At 33.1% G+C, this 27,515-nt stretch overlaps 1 protein-coding gene across 1 annotated transcript in view; it reads right to left on the minus strand.

Annotated features, from left to right (window-relative positions):
* The window catches only part of LOC149805584 (xanthine dehydrogenase/oxidase-like), a 196,360-nt gene that overhangs the window by 101,700 nt on the left and 67,145 nt on the right, over positions 1 to 27,515 (minus strand). The window contains exons 16-20 of the mRNA XM_089950219.1: positions 26,051 to 26,232; positions 18,482 to 18,601; positions 17,359 to 17,580; positions 8,526 to 8,589; positions 473 to 542 (exon numbers count right to left, since the gene is read on the minus strand). Coding sequence (XP_089806345.1) covers positions 473 to 542; positions 8,526 to 8,589; positions 17,359 to 17,580; positions 18,482 to 18,601; positions 26,051 to 26,232 — 658 coding nt within the window. The remainder of the gene's footprint in view (positions 1 to 472; positions 543 to 8,525; positions 8,590 to 17,358; positions 17,581 to 18,481; positions 18,602 to 26,050; positions 26,233 to 27,515) is intronic.

Genomic DNA, 27,515 nt, shown 5'->3' on the forward strand with positions numbered 1-27,515 from the left:
GAAAATAAATTATTTTAAAAAATTTGGACTCATGAAATCACCATGTTATATCAAAATTTGTGTTATAACAAACATGCAACAGTTGGCTTTTTATGTACTTGCATTTTTTATCAACCATTCACTCACAAGTCTTCCATATGAAACATTTGATAGATAAATGCCACAGTATTCTGGTTTGACTCAAATATTTGATATTCACAAGTTTTAGTACAAATGGATTACAAAAAAACACTACATCTTCCATGATAACACTGATGTATGCTAAATGATTTGTAATGATTTTAATAGCATAGTATTAATGTTAAATTGTAATACTGATGTCATAGTTTTAGTTCTGATTGCAGACAAAACAATGCTTAATTACCAGATTCTGATAGACTGACCATACAGTTATTTAAAGAATTAGATTAGTCTTCACATTTTATGTTCATTTGTTGCTAGAATCATCATCAAAACTCCAGAGAGGTCTTACTTGTGGGCAGCAACAGCTGTTGGCATAGTCACCATCAGAAATCTGGTTTCTTTGCCTCCAAAAGCACCACCTAAAGAACAAAAAGAGAGTGAATTAACAAGCTAGTCCTCTCTCTCTCTCTCTCTCTCAGATTTCAAATACAGTAACATTTTGAGAACATACTAAAACTGGCTGTAACAAAGCGGTAGCATTTTCAATTCTGCAATAAAAATATCATGTTGGGTAATGGTATGATTGTTGTTTTATAAAGGTGTCAGTCTTATAAGGGTGATGGTTAGAACAGGCTTAAATGTACACAAAAACTACCTCACTCTAAGACATAAACAGGATGCAAACATTGGCCTTGTGATTGGTATTAGTATAAAGGCATCCTGAATGGTGATGGAATAGAAGAGTTACTTGAATTTTCCACTGTTTAACCTGGGTGGTGTTAAACACATTTAGGTTGTATGTCATATAGATGTCTTTGATGATGTCTTTATATTGCAAGTATCAAAAGATGTTTTGCTTAACTAGTATATCATACTGTAGTTATGCAAGGATATTTTTTTGCAGTACACCACTCCCTTGATAACTCGCGCCCTGATAACTTGCAAACCCGCTTATAATGTGGTGTCAGGCATGGATCCCATTTTCTAAAACCAAAAATACCACAAAAATTTATCCCTATTTGTTGAACTTCAAGAAAATCATGATCAAAATTGGTAACAGAAACTTTGATGTATCGCTTGTTTTATCATTGAAAACGGTAGATAGGACCTGGAAATTTTAATCAACACTATGAAATATCAAAATTAAAAATAGCTCATACAATCTTTTACATTTTCTTTCCAAACGACATTCCTAGTACACTGCAATTAACAATACGTAAGGAAATTTTGATCAATGAAAATGTCACTTACGTCGAGTGGAGGCAGTACTTTAATAAATACAAATTAAACAATTTTTGTTATCAATTGAAATTTGTGTTCTAGTTCCATCTTTTAGTTCCTTTTAAGTGTAATCGTCATAAATGCAATGTGTCCTCTTGTAATTAAATGTAAAATGCATCAATCTACCATAACAGCTATGTCCGCGAGCATTTCTCTGAGAACCTAATTAAGTGCCGACCATGTTTTGATAACTGACTTGCAGAAGTATTTGTTGTATTGTTGCACTGAATTAAAAGCTGGCCCCCTTTGTATTATCATGTTAATTATGTCTTTTGAATAAAAATAAAAAAAAGAGGTGGAATAAAAGAAAAGTTAAAGGGCACAAAAATCGGACTAACATAAAATCTAGCGGCTTCGGTCGTATGTCGGGTGAACTCACTTCATTTGATCAATCGAACACTGTAATAAACGTTATTGTGTATGTAACAGAAACTACCTTAAATTAACTGACTCTTTCATAACTGTGATCAAAGATAACAAGGCAGCCAAGCGAAATGAATACTTCGTAAAATATAGAGATTGATTTCACAGATACGGACCATTTGTGAGCAAGCAAGTTTCAGAGAATTCTTGAACTGGCATTTAGAGATATTCTCAGGGATGATAAGAAATTTCATTATTACTTCCAATGAAATCAAGACATTAACACTGTACTTGAACAATAAAAAATTGAGTTTTGACGTAGACATGTCACGAAATAAATGTTGCGTGTTTCTGAAAAAAAAAGGAATCTTGTTTGGTGGTGTATCAACAGTTAGTCTAGTTCCCAAATTATGGACTACCGATTTGGCAAGATGTTATTAAACACCATTACAGGAACCAAACTCACCAAGAAAACAAAAAGCAGTGATGTTATACACAGATTTTTTCGCATACACGTGATGGTTGTTCAAACCAGTTGGAACGATCTTTCATATGTTGGATATTTTGAAGAAAAAAAATGTTATTTAAACAGAATAATGTAAACAACTTCATTAGAAAAAGTGCATTATTAAAATTATTATTGACGTGATTGTAAAATGAGGATTCAGTCATTAAACAGCCCAGTTCCCTAACGCCGCTCCCACCCCACCCCCACAGACGGTTTTCTCGATGTCAAAGTGGTTTTTTTTCAATTTTTGGAGGTCTCTCGGTAACTCGTGTCTTGCTTATAGTACGGTCTATGTTTGTAGACCCCATTGTGCACGAGTTATCGAGGGAGAGGTGTATTAGTATACTGCAAGAATGAAAGGATGCTTTGCTATATTAGTACATTTACACTGCAAGTATGAAATGGTGATTTGTTTCATTATTAATTTAATACTGCAAGTATGACATGGTGTTTCATTGCATTTGTATATTATACACCAAGTATGAAATGAAGAAATCAACAGGATCCTTTCTTTAAATATAAAGATCTCAAAGAAATGTTATCCTTGTATCTAGCTATATCCTCCATAATTAAAATTCATCTTCTGTTCAACCTTGTTCATCCAACCTTCTGGATACAAATATATTTGGAAAAATGAGAATTAGAATAAATGAGTTTGGTGTATTAAAGAAACATTGCAAGATACGGGGATAAACTTGGATAAACTCTGATAGAGGTGGTGCTATTGTAACTTTTTTTCCTTGAACATTTCCAAAAAACATTATGTTTTCTCTTTTCTTCAATAAGAATACAACCTTTTTTCCATCACAAGAAAGAAAGATTCTGAATTTATATAAACATTTCAAGGACAACCACAGTCAAGATCTTTAGATTCTTGTACTTTTGCTGCATTTTCATTGTTGACACATTTTAACTTTACATGGATTTTATCATACAATGCAGCAAGTATGAAACCTTGTGAATTGCTGTTACAATATTGATATAGCTCAAGCCTCAGAACACAATGAAATATTGCAAATGATGGAAAGAAGACATGCAAGACCATCACTGTTAAAGTTGAAATAATATGGTTGCTTTGCAAAGTAATTAGAAATATATGTATGTGATACCATTGTATTAGCCATATCCCAATTTTTTATTAATTTCCCCAACAATCTTCTGAATAAACTTCATTACCACAACTATGTCCATCCTTCGCCACCACCACCACCACTATCCTCACAAATGTTTCCAATCTTAAAAACATTTGAAGTCTCCATGTTGAGTGATGTGCATTATATTCAATTTATGACATCATACACCAATGTATCCAGAAATGCATGGGAGGGTAACATAATTTCTGTACTTGAAAAGCTTGAAGACATACATTTTTCTTCATTTCATCATTCAAAAAAACCCTATAATATCATATTTCCAAAAAACAAGAGGGTGGGAAGCTGGCCATGAAGAGGATGTTGAAGCCTGAGTGTATATTCTATCCGTGCAGTTTTTGAAAATTAGTACTGCATACATCAAGACATAGCCACATACAAATAAGTGAAGCTGATGTTTTTGATATACTAATTAAGGTGAATATTAATAAATGATCTGGATTGGATGGTATTGGTCCATTGCTGCACCAGTAATGACAAAGTCACTAACCCATATCATAAACTTAAGTATAATGAGTGGTAATTTTCCAGAAACACTGAAATGTGCAACGGTTATGCCTATCTTTCAGAAAGGAGAAAAGGAGGTCCCATGGAGGTCCCATGGAATTACAGACCAATATCAATTCTACCTGTATCGTCAAAATTATTTGACAAGCATTGTAGTCATTCAGGTCTATACATTTTTTGAAACATACTCTATTTCATACTCTATTTCATTAAGTGCAATCAGGACTTAGAAAGTACCGCTCATGCCAAACAGAACTTAACAAATTAATCGATCTTTGGCTGAAGGAAATGGATAATGGACATATGACTGGGATTGTTTTCCTTGACTTCAAGAAAGCCTTTGATCTTGTTGACCATGAAATTCTGCTGCAAAAGTTGAACTGTTACAGGTTCGACAATCCTTCTTTAAACTGGTTTAGATCATACTTAAACCAAAGGTCTCAACAAGTAAGCATTGGCAATATTAGCACTCAGACTCACACTATTCATTCAAGGGTCCCTCAAGGCTCAGTTTTGGGCCCTATCCCCTTCCTTATCTATATCAATGATCTACCATTAAATAATGAATCCACAAATACAGATTTGTTTGCAGACAATGCAACTTTTTATACTTCTAGTTCTAATACTGAAGTTATCCAAATGAAATTAAACTCAGACATTATAAGAGTCTAAAACTGGGCACAACAAAATAGGATGGTAATTAATGAAGGTAAAACAAAATGTATGATTTTGGGGACATCACAAAAGCTACACAAGTCAGGGAACCCAGAACTATCTCTTGCAATAAATAATCATCCATTAGAAAATGTCAAACATGAAAGGCTTGTAGGTGTGTCTGTAGAAAATAATTTATTATGGAATGACCATATTGATAAACTTTGTAAAACACTGTCATCAAAAATTGCCCTACTCAGCAGAATCAAGAAATATTTACCTATGTAAACTCGAAATCTATACTACAAGTCATATATTCTTCCAACAATGGATTATTATGCAGATGTATGGGGAAACTGTGCTAAATCTGAGCTTGACAGGATTTATAAACTTCAGAAATGAGCAGCACACGTAATTTTAGATGCATCTATATATCAACCCTCAAAAGCATTATTTACAGAACTCAGATGGTTCACAATATATGATAGGATAGATTTTCACAAAGCAATTCTTTTATATAAATGTCTACATGGAACTGCACCAGAGTATCTTCAGGACTTATTCAGGCCTTTTTCAACACATTACCAGTTGAGATCAATATCACATGGAAACCTTCTACCACCAAGACCAAGAACAGAGCAATTTAAAAAGATCTTCCAATATTAAGGTACAGTTCTATTGAACAAACTTCCACTACATGTAAATGCTACTGAAAATATTAGAGTATTTAAGAAGAGATATCATGAGCGTATATGTGTTTCTAATAGATAATGGAATTTAGTATTTTAATATTGAACATGTTAAAATAAACAGTAATTTGTTGTAGCTGTGTAGGGGTTAGCCACAGCTACATTGAGGAATTTGCTGGTAGAGCCAACAAACAAACATCTAGGTTACATATTTCTCTAAGTCAAATTCAAAAGCTCTCTCTCTAACCAATTCTGCCTCTGTATATATATCAGCCTAGCGGACTTCATAGGAGACATCCTGATATCATATTTCTATAACTGGCTTGACTGTTTCTGGTACACAGATCTGTGTTTCCTACATTAAACTAAACATTTGATATCTCACTAATGAGTTGTCTAGAAGTTGATTTGAAAACATATAAATGATAATAATATATCTGATCAGACTCACACTCACTTTCAACCTCTTCCTCAAAATATAAATGTTTAATAAATGTAGTTTATGTGTAAGGGTTGGCAAAGATTGACAGAGTTCAAGTATAAAATATCTATTTCTTTAAAATCTATATATAAGATAATCTTGCTAATTAGAGAAACTTAATCTACTATCTTGTCTCTAATATCATCAGCATTTTCAAAATCAAAAACTAAATGTAAGTCCTGTAAATAATCATTTAATTAATTTGCATAAACACAAATGCCTGCTCTCACTTACATACACCATAGAGCTAGACCTGTTAAACCAACTGATTAATGTCCATAAGGCCATGGGGTGGGTGTGCTGTAAAGATTCTGCTTGTATTGTTTTGGAAGATGTTGATTCTATTCAACATGACTATGTACAAGACTAGAAATTGGAAAACAGTTAAATCATATAAAAAGTCCCTACTACAAATTATTGCTATCTTCATATAATGTGCATTATTATACTCTTCTTAAGAGGGTTTCATGGGAGAATAGTCTTTAACTAATGAGTTACCCTCTATAAATAAAGCATTATTATCATTATTATTATTATTATTATTATTATTATTATTATTATTATTATTATATATGGGAGACATGAATATAATTCAACTCATTACCCACACCCAAAGAAAGACATAATTTGTCAGGAGTGTGGATATAATTTGTCAGGAGTGTGGATATAATTTGTCTGGAGTGTGAATAATTTGTCAGGAGTGTGGATATATTTGTCAGGAATGTGGATATAATTTGTCAGGAGTGTGAATATATTTGTACAGAATTAGTAATGAATATGATGGACAGTATGTCAATTTCTATTATCAGAAAGTCAGGAGAAGTTGTGTCAATATAATTAATGTTTTACTTTACAAATCAATTTGTAACATAAAAGTCATTAGGCAGTATTCCTGTATTATAATGTTGCTTTTATTAGCCATACAAGTGTACTGCCTTATAGGCAAAGTTGAATTATACTGAGACTATTTAAGCATGCTTTTACCAATAAATAATGAATGGGTTCCATTTCCACACCTGCCTCATAAATAATATTACCATTCAATAATGAATGGGATCCATTTCCATACCTGCCTTATACAGTTATATTTTATTGTTAATATATGTATTACAATTTAATAATCAGATGGGATTCATGACCATACCTATATTATAAAAGTACCTTAATAAGGGATTACTGTATTATGTAATACGATACAACGAACATTAATATTCTCATTTAGAAACAAGTGACAGAATAGAGAAGTCAGCTTAGGACAAATAGAGATTTTCGGCATTTGGTCAGGAGGTTTGATATCAAAAGAGGTGGGATTTGCAATCAGAATGGAAAATATTTAATTCAGCACATGTCTTTGGCTTACATATGCCAATAATGAACTATAACTTGTGTCAGAATGCGAAGAGCTTGTGTAAATTTTATGAAAATTTTGTGTGATATCTGAATCAGGTAAAATGATTTTCACCATATCTGAATGTTGATATCCTACCATAAACAGGACATTATGTTTGGCTATAAAGCTTTCAAGCAATGACATTTTATTGTCACATTTAACGAGATTACATTTAACGAGATTGGGTTTCTGCCTCATGTGTAATGTCATTCTTGCCTGGGAAACAGATTTTAAATTCATTTTTATTGGAAAAGCAGAATGTATATTCATGTCTTCTGAACTCAGTTCTAATGAATGAAATTCCCATTTTCAGCCATCATTGAATTTTGTGTGATAGTGTGGCAGCATTTTGAGACAACACAGCCTTAGCAGACATTTCAAGAAACTTTAAACACCAGGAGCACCAAAATAATCCTATTTTATGAGCTCTTTAGTAATCCCAGCATAGTCAATTAACATCATTACTCCTGACTAGATAATTTTTGATCCTGCATAGTAAAGACTCTAATCCATCTTGACAACTTTAAGCACTGAAAGCAGAACATACCCTGCAGAGAGATTCAAATTAATGTTAATTGTTTTATGCTGACTGAACTCTTTAACAATCTAACCATAATAAACTAATTTGTTTAATCCTTTCCAAACTGCTTCTTATCACACGTTGTTGTTGTTGTTCTGGGGTTTTAATGCCATTTTTCATCACATGGCGGCCAGTATTAATGGTGGAGGAAGAACCTGGGAAAACCCCGGAAAGAACCACCGACCCACGAGAAGCTACTGGCATGCTTTCTCACATACCTACATTGGCTGAATCCGAGACTCGAACCCACGCAGACAGAGGTGAGATGGCAGTGATCCGCAATGGTGAACACTTTAGACCACTCGGCCACTCGGGGCCCCTCTTATCACACATAATATAATAATCCATGTTAACAAACTTAAAACACCGACACCAACCAACACTGCCAACAGAATCAAAGGAATGTTAATTGTTTTAATATGCTGCTTCAAATTAGCAACTAAATTGTCTTTTACTCCTTAAGCCTGTTCACAGTAACTTGATTACATGCAGTATTAACACAAATAAACTACAATGGAAGCAAAAGAGTGACAAAATAGAATTTTCATTAAAAAAAGCAATAACAATTTTGCATATGCTGAAGATTTCATTAAGTAACAAGAAAAATGGGAGACACACCTCATCTCGGGAGGAAAACCCTCCCAGCCAGGAGGTTCACAAGTACTTCTAGCACACACTGCCTAAATTGATTGTTTAATGTTATGATGCAAAAGTTTCCATGCTTCAGTTCTTAAATGTATGTTTGCTAAAGTAAATAACAAAATATGTTCAGTTCTGATAATATTTCTCCATACTTACCTAACCTTTTCACCCTGACAAGAATTCTGTTGGCTGGTACTCCGAGGACTTCTGCCACTAAATGCTGAAATTATTTAATAAAAGTCCCAAGTAGACCTGATATATCATCCACCTAGTAGTTAGCCATTTCACTAAAGCAAGATTCTGTATTAACATAACCCATATAAACTATCTCTTAATATCAATTTTACTAAAGTCTGAAAAGAAATTCTGTGACTATAATAGTGAAATTGAAAGTGTTCTAATCCAAGATCTTGATGGTATAAACTATTTACTAATATATACTCTGGATTCATGACCACCTCCTTAATATTATTATTTCACTTGTCCAACGACCTTATAAAACCATGATTATATAAGCTTATTTAATATTTTCGAGCAAAATCCAGTCTGAATTCAGAAACATAAAAATGCTCAGCCAATCAGATAACTGATTAGCTCCTAAACATTGTAGATATTGTTCATACTTAAACTTGCCCAACACCTTAAAGGTATACAACTATTTACACTTTAAAGGTATACAACTATTTACACCTTAAAGTTATAAGGCTATTTACACCTTAAAGGTATATGTCAATTTACACCTTAAAGGTATATGGTGTTTTACACATTAAAGGTATATGGCTATTTACACCTTAAAGTTATAAGGCTACTTACACCTTAAAGTTATAAGGCTATTTACACCTTAAAGGTATATGGCTATTTACACCTTAAAGGTATATGGGGTTTTACACCTTAAATGTATATGGCTATTTACACCTTAAAGGTATACAGCTACTTACACCTTAAAGTTACAAGGCTATTTAAACCTTAAAGGTATATGGCTATTTACACCTTAAAGGTATCTGGCATTTTACTCCTTAAAGGTATATGGCTATTTACACCTTAAAGGTATACAGCTATTTACACCTTAAAGGTATATGGCTATTTACACCTTAAAGGTATACAGCTTTTTACACCTTAAAGGTATACAGCTATTTACACCTTAAAGGTATACAGCTATTTACACCTTAAAGGTATATGGCTATTTACACCTTAAAGGTATACAGCTTTTTACACCTTAAAGGTATACAGCTTTTTACACCTTAAAGGTATACAGCTATTTACACCTTAAAGGTATACAGCTATTGACACCATAAAGGTATACAGCTATATACACCTTAAAGGAATATGGTTATGTCCACCTTAAAGGTATAAGGCTATTTACACCTTAAAGGTATACAGCTATTTAACAAAATCAGAACATGAAAGGAGTTGCTTGACTGTTGACAAATCAGATGCATAATAATCTCATTATGGATCTCACTCAATGTGAAATTCATCAAAGATCTCGAGGATATGAGATTTTATTCCATGTTTTATCAAAGACTGATCATAATGATGAAATTCAAAATGGTCACAAGCATGTTTTGACAGATGCATGGATGACAGACAGATGATAAACAATCTAATTTTATGGATACATGGATGACAGACAGATGATAAACAAGTATGTTTTGACAGATACATGGATGACAGACAGATGATAAACAAGCATTTTTTATGGATACATGAATGACAGACAGATGATAAACAAGCATTTTTTATGGATACATGGATGACAGACAGATGATAAACAAGTATGTTTTGACAGATGCATGGATGACAGACAGATGATAAACAAGAGTCACAGCACCATACCATAAGCTTAGCCCTATGATGAGGTCAGCAAATGCAAGCTATTCATTTTTATAGAATGATATTTGGTTAACTTAATGAATTTAATTCAACAACCAAATATACCTGTATTTTGATTCAGCTTATGCTTCACATTGCATGAAAAAAACTGTCAAACTACTTCTTCCTAAACTCTTCCATCCGATCAGACTAAAATGGACTAACAAAAATGTCCTTAGTCCTCACATTACATAAAAAAACAGCCAGCTACTTCTTCTTCAACTCTTTCATCTTATCATACTAAAAGGGATTAAAACAAATGTCCATTGAAACACCCATTTAGTATGTATGCATGGAGCGGGGTAAACACAAATGTGTATGCTTGCGTATGGGAGATCTACTGATAATGTACATACGCATATACGCATAGGAAATGGGGGGGAACCTCGATAATAATTTGTCTAATACATAACCTGTTCAACTGGATTCAGTTGGTGTTTGAATTTTAGCAGACACTAGACAAACCTTTTAAAGTTATGCAACTTATTTCTTTGATGCAGCCAGAAATTCAACATACATGTTGTACTATCTGTTTTATTAAACACATTAATATTATTAATCCTAGATTGTTTCTGCATGGATTAAATATATGCCATTCTATAGAAATCGGGGTGGGGTGGACATCAAACTTACATATGCAGGTGGGGGGGTTATAAAAGTATGCATGTGTATGGGGGGGAGGGGTCAAGCTTTGCCAGATTTTTGTGCACATACTAAATGGATGGCCCTTTATTCCTCACATTAAATAAAAAGACTGTCAAACTACTTCTTCCTCAACTCTTCCATCCAATCAGACTAAAAAGGACTAAAAAGTGTTCTTATCAAGTATTGATGTAGCACACTAAAAAGTTTTTCTCTGAATTATTTTTATTTTGAAAAAGAGAAAATGTTTTGGCTCTAAGCACTGTTGTTCTGTGTGGTATTTGACACAAATGATAAAGTCATGAAGTTTTTACAGTTGAAGCAAATATGGTTCAGTAAAATATATTATACTTTGATTTGAAAAACCATTGCTTAAAGATGCCACCTAAAACGCATAAATAGATTATTTATGCATGGATCAATTGTATTACAATTAAAGCCTTTATCTTGAAGTGTTTGAGGAATTATCCACTTTAGGTACATGTCATGTTACTTAAGGCTTTTCCCAAAAGTGATACAACATGTAACAAGCATGAACTGTATTTATTTAACCTAAAACAATGACAATCATTGTTTTATTATAGTAGAGACAAATGAAGTTAACTTAAAAACTGACGCAGTCATGATATTGTAAGTGGTGAAGTATTCTTTGAATTAAACCTAGTACAATTACTGGCAGTCATAGTTCATTTGAGAAAGTTCATAATAGCATCAAGATGCCATGAGAGTAATATAAGATGACATTATAAACATGTGATGCCATGAGAGTAATATAACATGACATAGCAGGCATGTGATGCCATTAGAGTAAATTAATTATAAGAGCACATTACAGACATGTGATGACATGAGAGCAATATAAGATGACAGTATAAACATGTGATGCCATGGAAGTAATATAAGATGACATAGCAGGCATGTGATGCCATGAGAGTAAATTAATTATAAGATCACATTACAGACATGTGATGACATGAGAGCATTATAAGATGACATTACCTACATGTGATGTCATGAGAGTAATAGAAGATGACATTACTGACATGTGATGCCACGAGAGTAATAGAAGATGACATTACAGACATGTGATGCCATGAGAGTAATATAAGATGACATTACAGACATGTGATGCCATGAGAGTAATATAAGATGACATTATAAACATGTGATGCCATGAGAGTAATATAACATGACATAGCAGGCATGTGATGCCATGAGAGCAATATAAGATGACATTACAGACATGTGATGCCATGAGAGTAATAGAAGATGACATTACAGACAAGTGATGCCATGAGAGTAATAGATGGCATTATAGGATTGTGATGCCATGAGAGTAATATAAGATGGCATTACAGACATGTGATGCCATGAGAGTAATATAAGATGACATTACTGACATGTGATGCCATGAGAGTAATATAAGATGACATTACTGACATGTGATGCCATGAGAGCAATATAAGATGACATTACAGACATGTGATGCCATGAGAGTAATATAAGATGACATTACAGACATGTGATGCCATGAGAGTAATATAAGATGACATTATAAACATGTGATGCCATGAGAGTAATATAAAATGACATAGGAGGCATGTGATGCCATGAGAGCAATATAAGATGACATTACAGACATGTGATGCCATGAGAGTAATAGAAGATGACATTACAGACAAGTGATGCCATGAGAGTAATAGATGGCATTATAGGATTGTGATGCCATGAGAGTAATATAAGATGGCATTATAGGATTTTGAGGGCAATATAATGCAACCTTGAGGGTAACAGAAAGACACTAGGAGAGACTAACCTTTATCAAGAAATATAGCAATCAGGAAATATAACTATGTTGTATGTTACATGTTTTTATTTAAATTTTACAAGAAATTGGATTTTAAACCTGAGGTAAAATAAGATAAAGACTGTTATTAAAGAATCTAGCACTTTAAAACCTGTCTTCAAATAGCACCATTTCCCCAAACCCTTCCTGCTAATATGGTCTCTCAACATGAATGTTCTCAACATTGGCTACCATATCATGTTTGTATCACCTCAACTGTAGGCAACTGCTGTATACTAATATATATATACTAATATATAATATGGTAACAAATATTGAGAGAACATCTGTTTTGAGAGACCATATTGGTAGAAAAGGTTCATGGGTGGAGGGTGGCATCTCAATACATGTGTACTTTATTCTTTAATAGCAGTCTATATCTCTTTATTTCAACTGCAGTCTCTCTACATATATAATTACATATACCTTGTATGTGGATTAGGCCCAGCCAGTTAATTGTATAATGGTAGTGTGGGTTAGGGATTTAGATAATGCTAACCCATACCCAGTCAGTTTATCATATAAAGGTAGTGTGGGTTAGGGATTTAGATAATGCTAACCCATACCCAGTCAGTTTATCATATAAAGGTAGTGTGGGTTAGGGATTTAGATAATGCTAACCCATACCCAGTCAGTTTATCATATAAAGGTAGTGTGGGTTAGGGATTTAGATAATGCTAACCCATACCCAGTCAGTTTATCATATAAAGGTAGTGTGGGTTAGGGATTTAGATAATGCTAACCCTAACCCAGTCAGTTTATCATATACTGGTAGTGTGGGTTAGGGATTTAGATAATGCTAACCCATACCCAGTCAGTTTATCATATACTGGTAGTGTGGGTTAGGGATTTAGATAATGCTAACCCTAACCCAGTCAGTTTATCATATAAAGGTAGTGTGGGTTAGGGATTTAGATAATGCTAACCCTAACCCAGTCAGTTTATCATATAAAGGTAGTGTGGGTTAGGGATTTAGATAATGCTAACCCATACCCAGTCAGTTTATCATATAAAGGTAGTGTGGGTTAGGGATTTAGATAATGCTAACCCATACCCAGTCAGTTTATCATATAAAGGTAGTGTGGGTTAGGGATTTAGATAATGCTAACCCATACCCAGTCAGTTTATCATATACTGGTAGTGTGGGTTAGGGATTTAGATAATGCTAACCCTAACCCAGTCAGTTTATCATATAAAGGTAGTGTGGGTTAGGGATTTAGATAATGCTAACCCTAACCCAGTCAGTTTATCATATAAAGGTAGTGTGGGTTAGGGATTTAGATAATGCTAACCCATACCCAGTCAGTTTATCATATAAAGGTAGTGTGGGTTAGGGATTTAGATAATGCTAACCCTAACCCAGTCAGTTTATCATATAAAGGTAGTGTGGGTTAGGGATTTAGATAATGCTAACCCATACCCAGTCAGTTTATCATATACTGGTAGTGTGGGTTAGGGATTTAGATAATGCTAACCCTAACCCAGTCAGTTTATCATATAAAGGTAGTGTGGGTTAGGGATTTAGATAATGCTAACCCATACCCAGTCAGTTTATCATATAAAGGTAGTGTGGGTTAGGGATTTAGATAATGCTAACCCATACCCAGTCAGTTTATCATATAAAGGTAGTGTGGGTTAGGGATTTAGATAATGCTAACCCTAACCCAGTCAGTTTATCATATAAAGGTAGTGTGGGTTAGGGATTTAGATAATGCTAACCCATACCCAGTCAGTTTGTCATATAATGGTCATTTGGGGGATATATATTCCAGACAAACACCCTTGTCTTTTGTATTTCATAGAATTCAGAGTTGTCCTGATTCCATCATTTTGGGTTTTATAAATAACTTAATTTTGATCAGGTGTTGCAAAGATTCTTGATTTGACAGAGTTAGGTTGTTTAGAGTTCCCTTTTTCTTTTTTTTTCTTTGTCTTTAAAAGTTTTATTAAAGTGTTGAGTGCAGTTGTGTACTTTTGTCACATGATTTAGTGTGTTAATTGTGGATATCATTTATAATATAAATGCAATATTAATATTCATCCTTTTTTGAGGGACCTGGGGTTTACTGAAGTGCACACTGGAATACAAAGTATTTCTCCACAATTGTCTGCTCCTACCATGGAGAAGTGGGTGGGCATAAATTACACCAAAGCAATCAAGATCGTCACACTGAGTAATACAATGGCTATATATTCTACCTCACTTTTTTCAGCTACTACAATTTTCAGCAATTTCCCACCTACTGCCCTACCACCACATGACACAAGTGCAACAATTATTTAGCCTTTCACTCATCAACTATCAAATAATAAACAAATTTTGTAGTCTTTCACTCATCACCTATCAAATAATAAATAATTTTTTTAGTCTTTCACTCATCACCCATCAAATAAAAAATCATTTTTTAAGTCCTAGCTAACTTTTGGAGGTTTCTCTAGCTATTCTGACTATTGTTTTTTTATTGATCAAGAAAAGATAATATCCAGAGAATCTAACAGAAAATATACAGCAGATAATACCCATAAGGTAATATCCAACAGGCAATATCCTGAAGTTAATATCATAGACACAATATCTAACAGATCATATCCAGAAGATAATATACAGAACATCCAACAAATGATATCCATCAGACAATATCCAACAAATGATATCCAACAGACAATATCCAACAAATGATCTCCAATAGATAATATACAGAAAGTAATATCCAAAAGGCAATATCACAGAGACAATATCCAACAGATAATATCCAAAAGATAATATCTAGCAGATAATATTCAGAAGATCCAACAAATGATATCCAACAGACAATTTCCAACAAGCAATATCCAACAGACAATATCCAACAAACAATATCCAACAAACAATATCCAAAAGACAATATTCAACAATTTCCAACAAACAATATCCAACAAACAATATCCAACAGACAATATCCAACAAACAATATCCAACAGACAATATCCAAACGACAATATTCAACAGACAATTTCCAACAAACAATAGCCAGCAAACAATATCCAAAACAATATCCAAAAGACAAAATATCCAACAAACAATATCCAACAGACAATATTCAACAAACAATATACAACAGACAATATCCAATGACCAATATCCAAAAGACAATATTCAACAGACAATTTCCAACAAACAATAGCCAACAAACAATATCCAACAAACAATAGCCAACAGACAATATCCAACAGACAATATCCAACAAACAATATCCAAAAGACAATATCCAACAGACAATATCCAACAAATAACATCCAACAGACAATATCCAACAGATAATATCCAATGGCTAATAACTAGCAAAAAGTATCAGAAAATAATATCCAGAAGTTAATATTTTGCCTATGCTATCTAAAAGATCCAGTGGATACTATCCAACAGATAATATCCAACTGACATATCCAGAAAATATTATTGTGAAAATATCCAGAACATAATATCTAGCATATAATATCTGGAAGACAATATCCAACTGATGATATCCCAACACTCAAACACATAATATCCAGAAGATCTAGCAGATCATATCCAACTGATAATATACAAAAGATATTGTTCATGCTTTTATACCTGCAATGACCACATTGAACATTTTGGGCTTCGACCATATTTTGTAATCTGCTTTAAAACAGCATTTCAAGGAATACTTTGTCATTTGCTTCAAGGTCATTTGCATCTGTTCACATTATGTACACTTTTGTGTACTCTCTATTTTGAAGACTACTTTTAAGAAAAGAATTAAGTACATAATTATTGGTATGCTTTTGATTCAAAGCTTTTCTTTCATCTCCTCCAGTTCTTTCACCCAAATTTTCTTTTATTTGATCCAATTATTTTCCATTTCTTCCAGGTTTCCATCTTCTTCCATGCTTTCTATATATTTGCAACATATTAATTTATCTCTCCAGCACAGTCAAATAATTTAGTGTTCAGAAGATCTATCTTAATTTTAAAAAAGCATAGGTACAAGACAAGAAACAAGTATATGTTCAAGCAAGCAACAATGTACCCCACCAGAAATGATCTAAAACATTATCTTTGGTACCTTATCTAAGGGATATCTATGTATTAACTTCATTACAGAATATGTTGGATATTATTATTTAAATATTGTCTCCTTGATATTATCATCAGAGTATTGTATTCTGGACATTATATGTGAGATACTGGATATTATGTATTGGATCTACTGGATATTGTCCATTGAACTTTATCTGCCAGATACTGTATGTTGGATATTATCTGGTAGGTCTTCTGGATATTATACATGGGAGTTTTGGGATATTACCCTGTGGATATTATTTGTTGGATATTACATTTTCTCTGTCTGTAAAAGGCAATAGCCAAAATAGATGAAATATGCAAAAAGGAGTGAAAGTGCTTTGGAAGAATATGGTTTGTGTGTGAATTATTACTAGCTGAATATCATATGTAGCCTACAAAAGTGAGCTTAGTGTATTATTTTCAAATGGTATGGTCATAGTAGTGGATTTAATCAAATGGGGCAAAGTGGTGGGTATGTGCATGCAGAAAATATTAATAGCCCAAACAAAGTGAGCCAGAACATAAATCCACCTGACCACTGAAGATGATTAAATTTCACTCACTTGTGCTTCCGATGGATTCTGAGTTGAGATAAACAGCTCCATTTCTCCATCTTCATTTTTTGGTACAGCTAGCGTGGTTTGTGTCTCAAGATAAAAGTGCTCCTGTCCCCCGACATGGGTTTCTCCCTCAAGAATGTGGTCACACTGAGCAAATGCCTGGTCTACATTGCCTGTGTGAATAGTCCTGGGTGTCAGGTAGTACGAGTTGGCTTCAATAGCATCCTGTGAATAGAAATTAAGGAACACTTTTTACAATGCTACAATAATACAGAGTTAAGGTCCTTGGAAGTAACATGCATAATAACATTCATACTATTTAATTACTGTGTGAATATTTCAATAACATGGATTTATATACGATAGCTATAGCAATTAATTTTTTCTCAAATACATCTTTAAACCAGACACCTGAAAGAAGGAATAGCTTCATCTGTTTAATGAAGGTGGCTGGTGAAGGAAAGTAAATATAAAAGTAGCTAATAGGAAAACCAGATTCCAACTGGATATGAGAGATGACCTCTGAAGAAAGGGGATGTGGTACTATCTCAATCTACTCAAACTCTGTCGTTATCAGTCTGGGGAAAACTTTGTCATAATCTACAACCCTCTGAATTCTGTTTACATCAACAGAACACATTATTTTATCTCCTAAGAAAATGCAGAGATCAATCATCAAATTACAATGTCATGTTGTGCATTTCAGCAAAACTGACATAAACCTCATATACAAATAAACTGGTTTTAAACATTTCTCCTTAATAATATAAAACTTTACTCTCATTTGCCTTCAAGATGTGAATCAGCAAGTATTTTTAAAATCAATATTTTAATTCCATCAATTAGAATGCTAACATATGGAAAGTTTTGTTTTCATTTACTGCACACTGATGAAAATAACAGCAGGCTGGCTGACTCAGGTTGAAATTGGCGACTGAACCATCACTGGAATTTGGGCTGCAATAATTTGTTTCATTAAGAGCATGAGGAGACAGACATGCTGATTTCAGTGATCAAGCTGGTCTAGGGGTTCAGTCCAAAACTCATTTCACTGGAACCATCTTGCACACTTATTAACCTGATCATTGAGTCCAGTGAATTGAAATCATGAAGTATAGCTATTCACCTTGATTGTGATCACAGCAGGATGTTCCTGATATTCAACCTTAATGAGCTTGGCTGCCAACTGAGCATGTGCCTGTGTATCAGCTACAACAGCTCCAATCACCTGGCCTTGAGTAGTTACCTGTAATTAAAATGTACACCTGTATCTATCAGGTACTAATCTATCTTACAGGTCTAAAGTAAAAACAGAAAATGCAGACTGCAATATTATTGCTTGGATATTAAACAATGGATAGAGTTGTAATCAACTTTCATTCAATGAAGCTGGAATTTTAGGACTTCACCATTTTGGTATGAAGTTCATTTTATTATGGATTCATTTATTTTAGTTTTTATTAAGTATAGCCATTTTGTATTTTTAAAAAAATTAAATTTTTATCAAACTTAAATATATGGATCAGGAAAGGGGTCATATTATTTTCTCAGAAGGATCAATTACTCATTGGGTCTTCAAATTTGGTTCTTATAATAAACATGAAATTCTTGAAAGTAGCAAATTGTCAATATATTAAATTTATGTTTAGAAGACTTTATAGCAAATTGTAAATACATATATAAAAATTCATGTTAGAAGACCTTATAGCAAACTGTCAGTATATTAAATTCATGTATTAAAAGACCTTACAGCATTTTGTCGATATATTAAATTCATGCCTTAGAAGACCCTATAGCAAATTGTCAGTTTATTAAATTCATGCCTTAGAAGACCCTATAGCAAATTGTCAGTATATTAAATTCATGCCTAAGAAGACCTTATAGCAAATTGTCAATAAATTAAATTCATGTCTTAGAAGACCCTATAGCAAACTGTCAGTATATTAAATTCATGTATTAAAAGACCTTATAGCAAATTGTCAATATATTAATGTTCTAGAAGACCTTATAGCAAACTGTTGATATACTAAATATGTGCCTTTAGAAGGCCTCATAGCAAATTGTCAATATATTAAATTTGTGTCTTTAGAAGACCGCATAGCCAATTGTTTAGAAGACCTTATAGCAAATTGTCAATATATATATTAAGTTCGTGCATTTAGAAGACCTTATAGCAAACAACAGTCAGTATATTAGATCTGTGTCTTTAGAAGACCTTATAGCAATATATATATATATATATATATATATATATATATATATATATATATATATATATATATATATATATATATATATATACACATATGTGTGTGTGTGTTCATGATTATAGATTATATTTTAAGATTTTCAAGAATGGTAAGTACCATGTTTACTTGGATTTTAGTTTTTTGCTTTCTAAAAAACATGGTTTACATAATGTGTATCAGGTATTTGCTAAATTTTAAGCAAACAGAACCAGACCTAGCCAAAATATGCATATGGTTTGTGGTAATTTTCCATTAAGATGATCAAGTGGGAATGTACATATAGCTGTTTACATCAGTATTTATTAAATCTCATTTTAACATCTGTCTGGTGCAATCAGTTTTAGTTGTGTTCCGTTATAATTTGAGAGTATTTATTTCAATAATTCACTAGAATTACAAAGTGCTCATTGAATTTTGCACTAAATCACTATTTGGGGATTATTATGAATTCATTCAAAGACATTCTGGATAATATCATTGCGATACATCAAGACTGTCAGCTTATCTAAGACTATTGTCACATCAACATATTCTATAATGGAATTCATTTGGAACACTCTACTGTCAGTTCCTTTAATACTTTCACTTTGTATTCTAGAAAATTAGATAATTTGTTTAATTTTATGAAACTAATTGGTTACATTTTTTCTGTCATTTAGTTTAAGGCCATATAAGATTATCAGAAATTGGAAGGAGGTCTCATCCAGGATATGAACTTCTTTACAATATTTCAGAAAAGTCAATATTGTCCTGGAAATTTAAGTGACTTTGATTAAGAATTTTCACTGTCACTGGTAAAGAATTTAATTTGACAAATTTAAGAAATCTTTAGTTAAACCAACACACACACATAAAGTCATCTAATGCAGTGAGCTTTGTTTCAAATCTTACCCAGAACACATTATAGTCTTTGAAAAAGAATGAGTTGCTTGAGCTTGCAAGACATTATGCTATTATGGACGTAAAAGCATCTATCCTTAAATAATAAATAAAAATAATTTGGCTCTGTATTTGGTGGAAATGAATTGCTTGATAAGATTGCTTAACACCTGATTATTAAGTTTGTATCTGGTTCGTATAGGAACTATAAAGAACTGCAGCTAAAACCAGATGGAAATAGAGTTAGAGGGAAATGATGGAAATCCAAAGAAAGAAAGAAATTGTTGTGCAGGAAATGCAAATACAAATAGAAGAGAAGCAGATGACAAGCTCATGAATTCTACACTTCCCTGTCAGTGCAACAAAGTGCTAATTATGATGTGGTTAAGGAATGTGTCTTGATCGGTTATGAATTTATATCTGAAACAAATCGGCAAAGGTTAAGGAACTGTAGAAAAGAAACTTGATAGACCCATGTCGAATTTGCAAAGGAAAAGAACAATTACTATTTGAAAGTTGATGCTCAGCCAAGAAGGTTGATCAAAATTATGATAACCTCAGACAACTCATATTACTTTAAGAGTGCAAGAACTGCATTCAAAGTAACCTCAATACCTACCTTCATGAACAAAAGATCATAAATGTAGAAAATACTGCTTGAGCATTCTGTTGATTATTCCTAGACTCACTAAGTTTCATGTGTCAATAAGTCTTCCTCTCTGCATGTTTTTGGTGAAAAACCATCTTGGTCTCATAGGTGCACTCCCATATCTTGTATGGCACAACATTTAGGAATTAAAAAAAACTTCTGATAAAACTGATCAGAAATCCTAATCTCTTCCTATGTGTACTTATAAGAAGAAAGGGCACATTAATTCCATTGCTACAGGTTCAAACATAGACAATAGAATAACGGGAGAGAGCTATTCCAAATGTTCTTATTTCAAAGCAGTCAAGGTAATGGTCATGTATTAAAAACAATACAATTGTTAGGCCCACCAAAACATCTGATTTTATTATGGAAAATTATGAAAAGTTCTATGTCACTTATTGACAATCCTGCCGAGCCTATCACTATTAAAATATTAAAGGAAAAAGCAGTTTCTCAGTCTTTTATTATCAGGCACTTTGACTTTCTCTGAGAAGTCTTTGTCTTGTAAAAGTATTCTCATGCAGGGAGTAGAGTGTGGCTTTGTTAATGTTTATGTCCATTATGTTAATCTGTCATCAGACTTAGCCTTAGTACCCTTGACATCCGGAACAGTATAATTGTTTCAAGACAAGGGTATTTGTTTGTGATGTGAAAGGCAATGACTAAGCTAGAGCTAAGGTTGTGGTTGATCCACTTCTAACTGACAAGCCTTGTTCGGGTCAAAACATTAATCCCATTGCAAATGAAATCCCTGATTTATACCCTGCTTGTGCAGTTACCAGAGCCATGACAAAAAGAGCTCTTGAAAATTGTGTTGATCAGAAAAGTATTCCTTTACCTGAAATATTTATTGGTCAGTCTTTTGATGAGGTTAAACATTAGCTCCAAATATTGATTAATGAAGAGGTATTCATGTTAGTGATCTTATTTTTATTACTCATTCTCTCTGTTTTAATCAGGGTAACAAAATGCAATCACTCAATTTGCGACACTAACATGATCCTGAGATCTCTTATTTGTTTCAGAGGGATATTTGAGAAACTGAAGACATACAAGTACCAGTATGTTATTTTATTAAAAACAGGGAAATTAGAAAATGAGATCACCACAGGTACCTGCTCTGCTGGTGACATTGGTCAGTGGGATATCAAAGTGTCATTTTTAAACCATTTCAACAGGAAATTCATTCTAGCCCATAAACAACCCTTGGATGGCCACTGAAGAGTCAATACAGATTATCACAAGATCTTGAATCATTTTAATTGGCCAAAAATTAAAAGTGTAGTTCTTGTCACACTTGTAAAATGGTAGGAAACAGTAATCAGAAGATACATAAGGCTGAACCACAACCTATTCTTGGATTTAATTATCCATTTACCAGAATAATCGAAGACTGTGATAGTCCTTTACTTAAGACCAAGTCAGGTAACCAATACTTGTTGATGATAATCTTCTGCTATCACCCTAAATGTCAGGGGGCTTTAGAAAGACTTTTTCAAACCCTGAAGAATATTATTTGATCATTATTACTTTGAAACGTGAAAAGATTATCATGATGGTGTCCAATTGCTGTTGTTTGCAGTTAGGGAATCAGTTCACAAATTAATTAGGTGTCAGTATTTTTAACCTAGGTTTTGGACATAATGTCTGTGGACCATTGAATATTTTTTATTTAAAAAAGCATTGTTCAACTGAAGATTCAGAGATTAATCAAATGTAAGTTGTCAATGGCTTGTGAAGCAGCAAGAACTAATCTACAGTCTATTTAGTCAAAAAAGTAATTAAGGTATAACAAAAATACAAAAGAAAGGAGTTTACAGCTTGGACTACTCACACAAGTCTCCTAATCATCCTCAGATTAAGTAATATGGTCGTGTTACAATTAAGAAAAAGTATGTGACAAATTATATCATTAATAGTCCTGGGACTAGGATATAGAAACAACTTTACCATAAAAGGTATTTGCAGGTTCAGTGCACCACGTATAGCCTATCTTGTGCTGAAAAATGGTGTTAATCCGTACAACAACAACTGTCATGAACAAGCTGAAAATATCAGAACCATAGAAACATATTTCAAGATGTTACTACAAATATCAACAGAACACAAGAGAAAAACACTGTGACAGCAACATTGTATAAAACAACATGTGTCCTACACATACAGGGGCTGAACTGATCATATTATCTGCAAATGTAGACAGTATGACATCTACACTAGTAACTAAAATAAAAAAACAAGTATGATTAAAAACACTAAGAAAACATGTCTTATCAATCAATGCTTGAAAACAAAAGGAGCAACACAAACTCCATTTGGAAAGTCTTGAATGAACTCACTGGAGGAACACACAAAGATCAGACAAATACAATTCACTCACTTCTGCCTTCATCTCCCTAACTGATAAATGGCTTTAAGCACTTGACCAAGGTAAAATAATATGATCTGTATTTGTAGATTTATGGAAAGCTTTTGACATGCTGGATTATGAAATCCTTTTGAAGAAACTGAAAATTTACCAATGTGATGAAAGCACAGTTAGATGGTTTACTTCATACTTTTGTGAGTGAACACAACATGGTTATATAAATAATGTTCTGTCAGAACCTGAAACAATTAAATATAGAGTATTACAAGACTCAATTCTAGGTCCATTACTATTTATAATATTTATTAATGACCTACCACTTTTACTAAGGGATTCAGTATCATGTACAGATCTCTATGCAGATGACACAATATTGTCAGACATCCAAAACACAAAGCATGAACTGGAAATTTCTTTACAGGATGCCCTAAACAAATCCATTAAAGACTGAATCCAGTTGAGAAAAGCCAAATTAATGTACATGATACCCAATAATAGTGCTCCTGAATATTTAGAATCACCATTCCAATATAGGGTACCTGTTAATACTCACCACCTGTGATCCAAGTCTACTCAACAGTATAAAGTTCCCAAACCAAATAAGGAATTATTCAAAAAAAGTTTCTAATACTCTGGAACATTGCTCATGAGTAGTATTCCAGTTGAGATTAGACATGCCCACTCCATTTCCTTCTTCCAAACCCAATATATCCAGTGGCTTCAGACACGCAGCTAAGTTAATAAATTCCTTTGTATGAGAGTTTTAAGGTAGATTAGTTCTTCAGAAAATTGTGGTACCCTCTTTAAATAAGGTCATTATAATAATAATAATAACAACAATAATAATAATAATAATAATAATAATAATAATAATAATAATAATATTATTATTATTATTATTATTATTATTATTATTATTATTATTATTATATAAATAGGCAAAGGAGTATGTTGATAGAGAGAAACTTCATTTATTTGGTAAGTTACAAGCCATACTTAAAAGTGCACCAGTTCTTTCAGCTCCAAATTTCAGTCAATTTTGAAGTGTATATTACTTCAGCTTCTTCTCTGCTCTGATTATTGTATTTAGTGTTCACCACCCACCCCCTTTATTTTCATTAGCATGCATCCTGCTCTATGCAGAGCTACACACTATAACAATTACCTGTAAAAAACATGACAATCAGTAACGGTCGAGTACTGGAGTATTCTTCTTAATACATACTATGAAGTGAATGCTAAATTATTAATTCTAATAAGAGGTATCTACAGGAAAGGCTAATTTCAATTGGTTTAAAATCATAGATGGAATAGAAAGTGAAAGAACAAAAGCTTAAAATATTGAGCCAGAAAACTGACAATAAAGACGATACCAGGAAAGGTTCATGACACATTTTCATGAAGATCTGCAAGTATATTACAGTTTTTCCCTTCATCTCAAAAAGCTTTTAAGGTATAGCATAGAAATCAAAGCCAGAAGAGAGTGTTCTTAAGACAAAACCTGTCAATCTTTAGGTTCTGCTAGAGCTGGAGTATTTCATTCTGGGGAGGTAACTGCAGGAAGGCCCTGTGATGGTTAGCACAGGTCATTTAAGGCAAGTCCATAATGTGATACAGTACAGTTTGAACAAATACTTAATCTTTACTCTTCAAACAATCATGTGATACAAATAATGAATGCCTGCAACTGATCATGTACATTGTAGCTTGTTTCTTCCTGTCCTAGCATAATTACTTCTGACAAAGCACATTTCAAGAAATGTACCTGCTCACACAATGTTATTCACAGTATATACTATATATATATATATATATATATATATATATATATATATATATATATATATATATATATATATATATATATATATATGCTGAAAATTATATATGTATGAAAGGCAGTACAGCATAATTTTCAGTACTTTTTATTCAGACTGGAATTTCTTGGGTTTGAGTCTCCCATCTGTCAATGTTGTTCTGCATTCAATCCAGGCACAAATTACTAGCTGTTTCAGAATGATATGTGCTTGTGTGTGAAAAGCAAAGACTGGCACCAGCCTAATCAGTCTGCTGACTATAAAATATGGATCAGTCTGGCTTACCCTTACCACCCAGATATAAAATATGGATCAGTCTGGCTTACCCGTACCACCCAAATATAAAATATGGATCAGTCTGGCATACCCTTACCACCCACATTTATTTAAATTAAGTGCCTTCCTTCCCCCTATCTCACCAGAAATTTCATTTGGGAGCAACCAGAACATAAATTACATATGTTTAGCTGCAAATAAGTAACACCTGTGACTATATGAAATTAGCATGTAATATACTAAATGGGCTAGCATCTCATTTTGGGGGTCATGTGCTCTCATTTACATCATAACAGATGAACAGATCTGGCCCTATAACCCAACTAAAACTGCTTCAAGAAGACTTCACCCTTTAATAAATAATATGTACTTTTTGGGGTGATGTTTGAGTCAACCTATATGAAACTGAGATAGAGAGAGAGATGTTGCTAAAATTGAACTATCTCTCTCATACCTTGTTGACAGCAAAGACATATTCATCCTCATGTATCATGAGTTTATACACTTTTGCCCCAGGGACATCCTTCTCACTGATGTAATCCACAACCCCTGGTACTTTAAATGCCTCTGCTGTGTCCACGGAAACTATGTCAGCATGAGACTTGGTGCTCAACACAAATGCCAGGTATAGCTCATCTGTAAAAGATAAAAATACAGTACAATCCACAAACAAATGCCACTAAAATCATTCAAATGACTTGGGACAGTTGTCTGACTTGAGAAATTGTTTTGGTGACAAGTTTAATATGGTATGAAAGAAATAGGAACAATTTTTAATACGCAATTGTTGTCATTTAAGTTTATTATTCCCATTGTGGTCGTTAGGGGAAGTTTTACATCGTATACATGCCTGTAGTTATAGTGTATTGATTAGGTCATTTGGCACATTTATTCATCTTAAATTAATATTAATTTTTGATCTAAAATTGAATATTAATATAGTTTAAACAAAGTATAATCAATCCTGATTATTGAATCCTTTCCACCTCAACTGTCATCAAGAAACTAATCCAGACACAAATATTTGATTGTTATGGTCTTTACAATGGTGGCCAGGTATTAATCTGGGTATAAATAGTGAGGCGAGTCTAGTGACACAATATAAGGTAGTACAAATTTTATTTTCAACATGCATAGCTTTCATTGTGACATCATAGTGCCTGACATTCAATCTGGTTTGTACTGGATCACACCTTTAGGTTGACTGCTTGAAAATATGTCCATGTGCTTTAGCATTGGGTTTTGCAGTATGTGTTGATTAGGGCATGATAATAATAATAATAATAATAAAATTACTTTATTTAAAGAGGGTAATACAGTTGACTGAAGAAGTAATCTACCATGAGACCCTCATACAAGGCAACACATTTATAAAAAAATGTGTGTGTGTGTGAATTGGATTTTTAACATAGCTTTAACAATTTTCCAGTCATACTGCTATGATGTCTGCAGTGTGGCACTTTATATTGATGTCTAGCTCTGGGGCATCATGCCACAGACATATATCATGATGTCCCACCCAGTCCCATTATCCTGACACCAGGCTGACCAGTCCTAACACTAACCTCTTAATACTGAGTGCTTAGTGAGGCAGCTGTTAGTACCATTTTTGTAAGTCTTTGGTGCGACTCAGCCAGGTTTAAAACCCATGACCTCCCATGTCTGAGGTGGATACTCTACTACTAATATTGTTTTTGTAATTTTCATTCATGTATATAAGTTGTAATGATTATCTTTAGCTGAAATTCTGTATGTGCCTAGGTTCTACTTTAAGACATTAAAGAACATAAAATTGCAAAGGAGCTATAAATAAATGTTTACATATGTATTGAAAGTGAGTAATTTTACAATGTTGGAAGAGTGCAATATGTCATGTAGTAGTATTGATAGCATATGTGTTTTAGCTGTTTGTATATAAG

This window comes from Sinohyriopsis cumingii, chromosome 2 (assembly GCF_028554795.1).
Source record: "Sinohyriopsis cumingii isolate HCF-2022 chromosome 2, ASM2855479v2, whole genome shotgun sequence".
Lineage (NCBI taxonomy): Eukaryota > Metazoa > Mollusca > Bivalvia > Unionida > Unionidae > Sinohyriopsis > Sinohyriopsis cumingii.